This window comes from Xiphias gladius, chromosome 3 (genome assembly GCF_016859285.1).
Source record: "Xiphias gladius isolate SHS-SW01 ecotype Sanya breed wild chromosome 3, ASM1685928v1, whole genome shotgun sequence".
NCBI lineage: Eukaryota > Metazoa > Chordata > Actinopteri > Istiophoriformes > Xiphiidae > Xiphias > Xiphias gladius.
Genome location: NC_053402.1, coordinates 21,077,072 through 21,086,860, shown reverse-complemented (window position 1 = coordinate 21,086,860; position 9,789 = coordinate 21,077,072). Strand labels below are relative to the sequence as shown.

Below are 9,789 nucleotides of genomic sequence, written 5' to 3'. Positions count from 1 at the left end.
AAACATTACTCTTGTTACGTGAAATTCTGTTTGTTTGGTTTTTTTTATTCAAAATGTTCTTTGATTGTTGCTGTTTTCTTGAGAAACACTGGATACTTTCAGCTCTTCGAGCCTCTAAAAATCCTCCAAATGAAACGGTCCGAGAAGGAGAAATGAGTCTTTAATTAAACCGCTCACAGCTGTTGTTGACAGTCGGGCCAGCCAAAAAAAGTACGGAACCACTGCCGTAGATACAGTTCATCTACATAGTACTGTATATAATAAACCTTATACCAGCAAGGCATAGCATTTAACACACTCCCTGGCAGTTCAGGTCCTAGTGGACATGATTAGTAAACTTTGTGACTTTATGAGAGCGTACAGGCATCCAACACACAGTTAAAAGTCACGATGATAAAATTACTAATTGGAAGAGAACTTCCTTTGACCAGCACAAGACTTTTTGAATCCCTCGATCTTTATGTCTGTGTGCAAAGGGGGTTTGCTCATTTCCTTATCTGCACATCTACCAATTAAGACCTTCACAAACGGGGGGGCTTGATCCCAGCCAGTCTGAAGCTATGGCTCACACGCTGGAATAATTTGCCCTTCGACTTCAATCGCCTGGTGCCAGAGGTAATAATCAACTGTGCCCAGTCTCGCCAACTCTGCTACTTACACATTCTAATTATCTCCTGGTAAGAGCTTATTATTTTTCATAATCCATTAAGATAGTCAGACAGTGTAATTACTCTTTCAGTTTTCGTCATGCATATAGTATAAGAAGTGCCTACTGACCTAAAAAAAAAAAAAAAAAATTCAAAAACATATTTCTTAAAAAGGATCCTTTTCTGTGGTTTACTTCGGTTTAGAGGCCCGGGAGGAAAGAGCCTTCAGGTCTCTGATGTAAAGTACAGTTAACTCTTTGAGATTTTTATAGAGACGCCTGAAATATCCAACAGGCATCTTTTTAATAAGTTCAGTCATAAGTGAATAGTTGATGACTCCTGCTCTGAGTTTGCCACATTGGAAGCTAAGGAAGAACAGGGAAATGGCCTTTTCACAACAAACGACATTAGTGAACTAATTACTTTTCACTGGCTATATTATTAACAATAACACATTTAGTTAAATTCATACTTACTGGGTTCTGGCAATGTTGGATTAAAAGTCAGAGAAATGTGTCAAAAGTGAAACTTTAACAAGAGTCACAATCAACAAGAAACATTGGCTGACAAAACATTCTCATCTCTCAGTCTCTTTAGTGTGTGTTCTGGAGCTTTTGATCACATTACATGATTTTCACAGCAGATGGTGTTTGCCAGTTGCCAGGAAACTGTAGATGTTAAAATTTTCATTTTCTTTTGAGCTTCTGAAAATGAGGGGCTATGTATAAAAAACGCTGTAAATCCTGAACGGTTACTGCGATATTTTTGTTTAAACCCCCTTGAATTAAAGCTGTAACTCTACACTTCAGTCACATCTTGATGGCTTCATTTCTAATCCCTTGTGGCTGTGTATGGAGGCAAAAATTACAAAAATTGTGTCACTGTCCAAATACTTACTGACCTAACTGTATGTTTCCATGGTCAACAATGAGCTTCAATCGTCAACTGGGAATGGAAATTGGAAAATCTACAATTCCAGAATAATGTGGCAAACTCCATCTGCTGGTTGTGATATAATCAAAAGCCCTAGAAAAGCTACTAAATGGACCCTGACGGGCTATTGTTGTGTCTGCTGTTGTCTCCGAGGACAAACCACTTTTAGGACTTGTTGGGCTTTCGGTCATATCAAAAGATCTTCATCAGCAGACGGAGGTTTGCCCTGTTGTCAGGGAATGGTAATTTTCTCATATTTCCATTTCTATACATTTTAAGAACGAATCATCAATTCGGGCTTAAAAGTTGTAAAATGGAAACATATTTCCTGGAAATATGGTCTATGTTAATGATATATACGTTATGTCTTCAAGGTAAAAGGAAAAATAATGGAAATTTGAACTAAGAACGTGTGTTATGGTTGGAAGCACCACAACAGCTAGGAAATGGGCCTCGATTTGACTTTGTTTTGTCCACTGCTGTTTCCAAGGTCAAAAATGAATTTTGAGCCTCAAAGTTAGAAGAAAAAGGATTTTAATACATAGTGAATATGGGTTTTTTTTAGCACTGTGTAACATAAATGAGTCCAGGATCACAACAAATGCAGATGCTTCAACACGTGGTGGGAGGGGGTCACCGAATGGTTTGATGAGTCGGAAAACAATGTGAATCACATGCTGTGGCCTTCGCAGTCACCCAGATCTCAACCCGACTGAACACCCATGGGAGATTTTGGAGTGACACTTTGGACAGCGCATCGTCAAAGTACCCAATGATTGTCTATCGTCCGGGAGGATGGTGTTCATCCATCCAGTGGAGTTTCAGGAGGCTCTCAGCAGCATTACAGTGAAACTTTTTTTTTGGTTTTCCTTTGACTCGTCACCCATCATTATGCAAACCTTGGCTGTGACACCTCTAAACTGTATGAATGATTGTCAGCTATCCGTGCTAATCCAAGTCAAGAAGGTAAATTTACGCCTTTAGCTAGTGACAGAAATAATAAACTCAGACTCATATTTCATAATGTTGCACTACGCTTTTTTAGCAGTAATACCTTGAAAATTAAAAATAGAAGAATATGGTAACGCTAACAAGGCTCATGTCTTTAATAATCTTGTGGATGGAAAGTTGGCTGGATGGATAAATCCAGATAAGATTGTTAAAGCATTAAGCCTTATTTTCAACCCTAGAGACTGTTTAATCCCTGTAAAACTACGCTCATTACCTCGGTGGGAAAAGGGGAGATTTGCTTAATTAAGTTAAGTAACCAGCAAACCCCCTCAGCTGTCTGAGACCACAGCGAATTTCATTTGGGAGAACGACTGTGTGATCGACTGAGAGTGTGCGTGGGTGTCGGCTGTGTGTGTAATTGCGTGTGTGCTTGACAGAAAGATAAAAATACAATACTGTATCTTTCAACTTGAGTCATTCTTTACTTTTAATGAGTGTTTCCGTGTTGTAGAAAAATTGCTGAACTTAGTCTGTAAGTGCAAGGAGACGGACAGATACCCCAAGATGCACGTAACACATAGTCAGTTATGCTGTATATATGAATGCAATAAGTGTAAATGCTATCTAACATGAATGCAGATTAATCATAAAACAATCCTTAAAAGAAATTTCAGTGTCGATAGTCTTATTGTGAAAACCGTGAAGATGTTTGGTCCATGACAGGTCCATTAACTGCCACGTGTCTAGTCCCACTTTGTGCCTCACATATAGCCACTGTTTTAGGATTGGAGACCATTGTACTGATGATGACATGGGGGGTCTTACCGTTTTTCTTTAAGACAAGATAGATAGCGCCCAAAAAGCACAGGTCGTTCGACAGCACTGACTTTAATGTTTAGAAGATATTTTCCGACTATTGTATTCAGCAGAAGAAATGAGCTAATAAAAAAAGAAGCCATACATATTACATTGGTTTCACATTAAATAAAATCAGTTCCCAAAGTTTGACTCGGTTCAGTTAAATAATGATGGTTGATGAACAATAAATATATCTCCATGCTCCTCACCCATTATTTCCATGATTTGGTTTTATTGAGAGGTTTGTTTATCTTTAAATCTTAGTTTCTATCTTACTTGTTTTTATCCTCTATTATTCTGCTTTTAAACTTTACTAATAAAGCAGGATTTACAATAAATAGATATATATATATATTATAGATATTTATAAAAAGCAGAGTTTTTAATAAGGTTTTGCCATGGTACACGAGGGTCTAGCTCATATGAGAGGACAGTTTTTTATATACAGAAATAATGAAGTGAACTTTTGGCTGGAGAGCTTGCAATTTCCGGAGTTCAAAAGCTTGATTTACAAAGTGCAAAATACCACAGTCTTCGATATCTCCCTTTCCTCTTCAAAGGTCACTGTGAGGCTATTTCCTCTTTGAAGAAAGTTAATCAAGTCAGTCCCAAATATTACAGTGTAGGTGGTGCATTCACTTAACAGGTTAATTAGAGCCCGTTTAGCGACACATCTCCCACAAAATGCACACTCTCGTTGATTTCTAGTTGATAAAAAACGTTCTCACTGGGTAACGTCTATGCGTTATTTTAAAGGAAACCTCTTTTACCTTGTTAATAAAAAAAACAAACAGGTGTTGGTGTAGTAACAGGAGGAGTCTCCAATATCTCTAATACATGTGTTGGTTGCTTTGTGACTCATAAATGGACATTTGTTATCAATATATATATATATATATATATATATATATATATATATATATATATATATATATATATATATATATATATATATATGTTAGTGGGATTAAATGATTATTTTGTCTTCTTGTTTTGCAACTAACAGCAATTGAAAAAGTACGCAATTTCCGACCGCCATATTGGTTTTAGCCGTTTGGGGAATTTTACCAGCGACTCTGTGGACGGAAGAAGGTGAAGAACATAAGCTCATAAAAGGCTGCATAAGTAGGGTTTAATGGCCCTTTTAGAGGTCTGTCCATCGCACCGTTATCCAGACAGACTAGCACACGACTGAAGGATTAATTTTTATTTTGGAAGAATGATGAGAGGGAGGACTAAAAACAAGGGGCTCGGCGGCGACCACCTGCGGCTAAAGTCCGTGAAGTCCGCAAGGGGCCCACAGGTGAGCTAACGTACGAAACAAACACTTAACCTTGACCGTGATAAAAACGCGTTAAAAATAACTGAAACGTCGTCTTCGTAAACTTACTAGCATACCGGTGAAGTTATGTGGCCAGGTGTTCGGCTAGGGACCAGTTAGCTAGCGTCAGACCTGACCAAAGCTCGGTAGAAGACTTCACCTCGTGTAGAGACGGACCAGCGGTCAGAGTCTGATAATTGTGTCTGAAAACTGTATTTAAAAAAAAAAAAAAAATGAAATAAATAAATAGTTGCCATATCTGCGTTAAAATGATTAATCGGTTATCAAAATAGTTGTCGATTACTTATCTGTGGATCGCTTAGCCAACTGATCCCTGCAGCTCTACATGGATTTGACACTTATAGTAACTTAATTAATCCCTGCACCCTGTAAACTCAGATAATGGAGGTTTTTATCCTAGAGGTATTAAGACGTTATCTTTATGACTGGCTGTTTCACTTGGGCTGCCCATTACTTTTTAATCACTTAATTAGAGGTATGCAGTGATTGCCCCCGTAATTTTAGAGAATTAGGTGCTCATCTGACAGCATGCTTGGGTTCTACCAAAAGTGATCTCGAATTTTTAATTTAGTCTGAAACATGGTGCAGTACCATAACAGACTGACTGACTGTTTGGTTGGTCCAAATTTCTTGGTCCAGAATGGACCATCGCCGCCGTGGCGGATTCATTTCAGGTTCCTGTGGTGTGAGGGTTTCTCACAGGTGTGTCTTTGAATAGGATCAGATCAGATAACGTGACCGTGTAAATGGCATGTCATGTAACCCTAAGGACTGAAATGAGCTGTCAGAAGATGAGAGTTAGTGTAGTTGCCAGCATGTAGTGTCAATTAATGTTGCTGGTCATGGTAAGGGTGACTCATGACTCATGACTTTTACTGTTACGTTCTCCCTAGAGCCTGACCGGCCTGTTTTTCCCTTTACTGCAGATATACAGTGTCAGGGTCTTGGATGGCAAATTAAAAAAATCACAAGACAGAAACACCAAAGATCAAGTTTACAAAGGCATTTTTTGATTTTTCAATTCGTTGACACAAACAGTGGTTAGACAAAACTTTCCTGTAGTGAAGTGGAATCATTCACGGGGACAAAAGTTTTAATGTAAGTAATCAGAAATTAATTGAATGTTCATAATATAGGCTTACCCACACCACACACAAATCAATTTAATATTTATTGGAATTATTATGTATTTTTTAAAGTTTTGTATGCCGTATTCGTGTATTTTTTGAGGCGCACCTATGATACACTCGCCTATATAAATCCAACATGTTTTTTGTGTTGTCTTATAATTGTTATTGATACAAATGAATGCTAATGTTTATTATGTCATGTTTATTTAATATTCAGTTTCCAGTTTCCTTCTATATGTGCTGTTAGTGTTATGTTTTTGACAATTTGACATGTATGTATGTGTACATACGTACATAGCTTGGTCAAAATTCTTTAATTTAATGGACCCCTGTCAAAGATGTTTATGTTACGTGTTTGTTAAAAAAACAAATATTAGCAAGTACATTGTTATCTGATTCTTTTAAAACTCTCTAGTACCCTTGTTGGTATCTGCCAAAAAAATCCACTATCATTATCCACTGTTTGTTTTATTTCTTTCTATATCTGCCGCAATCTAATTCAGCCAGCTTTTAACTTTTGTTTGCTGAAAATGAATAAGTCGACTTTCTGATTTATTGTTAAAGATCGGGTTGACAACCTTTTTATTCAGGAAAAATCCTCACAGAGCCTGACTTCTTTTCTCTTTTACCACCAACACTCACACCTTCTTTTATTTTCTTCTCACCGCTTTCCTCCTCCTGCCTCCTCATATATCTTCACATACTGGCTTGTTTTCTCTCTCTTGATTGATAAACAGACAGCTACTCGCAAAGATAAAATGCCTCCAGTTACAGATATAGGTTCACAATTTCAATGTTTTCTACAAGTGACGCACACCCTGTGTAATATCATTCCCTTTACATATATGCATGTGACATCGCTGTGCAGCGTCTGTGACCTCCTCACTGGCTTACTCTTTTTTTAGTGTTCCTATCTTATTTTTGTCCTCATCCCTCCCATCAACCTACATCTCCCTGCCTTTACTCCTCTGTCTCCACTTCTGCTTCACTTCCCATGACATACACCCCCGTCCTCGACCGAGCAGCCACCACTGTTTTCCCCTCTACTATCTGTATCTCCGACAGCCTCCTGTTTTGCATCTATCTATCACTCTGTTTGCGACAAGTGACAAGATGTGGAAATATGAAAGGCTGAAAGGCAAATGAGGGAAGGTGGCGGTGTTGGAGGATGCGAGAGGAGGAAACATATTCAGTAAGAGACTTGGCTGTGGAGAGAGCAGGCGAGGAGAGCGTTGTCTTCCCTCCCCTCTACTCTCTCTCTCTCTTTCTCTCTCTCTCTCTCTCTCCCTCTCCCTCTCCCTCTCTCTCTGTGCGAGCATGTGTATTGGTGTGCGTGCCTCCTGTCTCTCCCGGCTCCGCTGTTGTTCGCCGCCGCCACAGATGAGCTGGGAAGAGAAGGGAAAGCGGATGTATCTGGCCAGAGGAAGAGGAAAAACGGGAGGAGTTTGGATCGGCATGCAAGACTAACCAGCGGCTCTGATCATCAACAGCTCTCCCCTGCTCCCCCCCCTTCTCTCTTTCTCTCTCTCTTTCTCTCCCCCTTCTCTCTCTCTCTCCCTCTCCCTCTCCCTCTTTCACACACACACACACGCACAAACACACACTCTCAGACTCACACACTCGCGCCGGCTGGATGTCTTCTCGCTAGGCTGAACGAGAGAGGTGCTTAGGCTTGTCATTAGTTGGGGGCACGGGAGATCCTGAGAAACCTGGATGTGTTTGTGTGTGTTAGTCTTCATGCACACTCATGCATGAGAGAGTTTTACGCGTGAGTGTGTGTGTTTTTGAATGGAGATGAGTCGGGATGTTAAATACACAGAGGCAGCTTTGATTGGCTTGCGGCTTAAGTGACTCTCACCTCTCGCACTGGGTGTCACAGAGGAGAGGACTTACCTCTGGGATTTTTGTCAATGAAATTGAGCAGTTACAGAGGGCAACAGAGGATGGAGGGGAGGCAGGGGTGGGGGGCAGTTTTGGATTTGGTTAGAGCATTTGTTGTGTGTGTGTGTGTGTGTGTGTGTGTGTGTGTGTGTGTGTGTGTGTGTGTGTGTGTGTGTGTGTGTGTTTGGGGTGTAGTATGAGCTGCTGGCAGCCACAGTAACTCTCAGCTCAAGGGAGTGATTGAGAGTGGAGGTGGAGAGGAGATGAGATGCCCTGAGGGAGCATCCTTATCCTCTGTCTCTTACTTTCCGCAGTAGTTATTTGGGTTGTGAAGATCTTCGCCCTCTTATGTCTACTTCCTCTTTTTGTCATTTGTTGCTTTGCTTTAATATTGCTATTATTTCTGTGTACTTTGTTTTCTGTTAGTGTTTGCTGTATGTCTCTGCTTTTGTCTAATACTTTCCTCTTTGTCTTTGCTCTTTTGTGGCTCTGTTTTCCTCCCCTTTCTTCTCTCTCTCCACCTGTGTCTTATCACTATGGTCGATGTGATTATGAGATTTGAATCTAAGTCTTTTATTGACATTTCCTCTTTTTCTATGCAGGTGTGAGTGCACTAGGGGGCTCCCTGGCTGAGGAGCTGGAGGGGTGATGATGGATCTAAAGGAGAGCTGTGGCAGTCAGGGGAGCCAGGAGAGCTCCAGCCTGCACCCTAACTCCTGGCAGGCCTTTGCTCACACTAGCACGCTGCACGGCCTACGCTTCGTCTTCCCCTATGGTCAGCCCAGCCTGCGCCGATTGCTCTGGGCCGCGGCTCTGCTGACCTGCCTAGGATTGTTAGCCCTAGAGAGTGCCGAACGCCTGGCATATTTCCTCTCCTACCCTCATGTGACCAGTGTGGATGCCCTGGTGTCAAGCAGCCTGGTCTTCCCCGCTGTGACCATTTGTAACCTCAATGCATACCGCTTCACCCGCCTCACGCGCAATGATCTGTACCACGCAGGAGAGCTGATGGCCCTGCTGGATGTGCACCTGAAAATCCCCCAGCCACACCTGGCTGAGCCCGATGTGCTGGCCTCCCTGCAGGAAAAAGCCAACTTCACCAAATATAAGCCCACACCGTTCAGCATGAAGGAGTTCATCGAGAGGGTCGGCCATGACCTGAAAGAGATGATGCTCTACTGCCGCTACCAAGGCCAGGAGTGCAGCCACAGCGACTTCAAAACCGTGAGTTCACTGATGTCTTTTTTTTTAAATGTCAGCTCTGTTCTGTGATCAGTTGGGGTCAGAGCATCTTCGCTGCCTCCCAGCCCTTGGAGGAGTGTGGCACTGAGGTGTTTGGGTTGCGTGTTCTGAGTCTTGGCAGTTTCCAGAGATGGATAAAAAAAATGTTTTCTGCCAGTAAAGGACTTGATATATGCTGATAGCTGCTCTTTCCCTCCCATGCTGCTAAGCTGTGATTCTCCTGCTGTGTTTTCTCCTTTGGACTTATGAGTTTGGCTGCACAGGTTGACTCTCAAGCTTTTTTCTGCTGATATACTCTTATGTTGTTGCCTTGTCGTTTTACTCAGCCTTCGCATAATAACATTGTGCTTACTGGCACATACAGTACTTCAACAGGTGTATCGTATTGTAGTCACTGAAGGAAAGTAATTGTTTGGTCTTGGGCCATAGTGAATAGTAAATTCCCCCAAATCCCTCTGCTACTTTATTTATTTCTCCAGCCATTAGTTTCTTTCTTTTACTAGAAATCAAAACATTCAAAGGATCGTTGTGTAACTGCTTGTTTGTCTGATAAAGCCAAAAAATAAACAGCCAAACAAATATACCATTATTTGGTTGGTTTCTGGTGTTCTAACAATTAAAAACCAATTTGGCTTGCTGTTGAATTTAGCAGCCTGTTGTTTTGTTTGTTCTATGACAAAACCTTGCTTGTAAAATGTGAGGACGTAGACCAGAGCTAGGTAGTGTTATTTTGTTGAAATGCAGTCCATTTTGTTGCAGTGAAAAAACTGAAATGTTAATCCCTTAAAGCCTTCATGTTTTAACA

At 40.9% G+C, this 9,789-nt stretch overlaps 1 protein-coding gene across 2 annotated transcripts in view; it reads left to right on the top strand.

Moving 5' to 3' along the window:
- Positions 1 to 4,409: 4,409 nt before the first annotated feature.
- The window catches only part of asic2 (acid-sensing (proton-gated) ion channel 2), a 331,531-nt gene continuing 326,151 nt past the window's right edge, over positions 4,410 to 9,789 (top strand). The window contains exons 1-2 of one of the 2 annotated variants that reach the window (XM_040123766.1): positions 4,410 to 4,692; positions 8,345 to 8,966. In XM_040123766.1, coding sequence (XP_039979700.1) covers positions 8,391 to 8,966 — 576 coding nt within the window. In that variant the 5' untranslated portion in view covers positions 4,410 to 4,692; positions 8,345 to 8,390. Of the gene's footprint in view, positions 4,703 to 8,344; positions 8,967 to 9,789 lie in introns of both variants that reach the window. The other variant, XM_040123767.1, reaches the window with a different exon arrangement.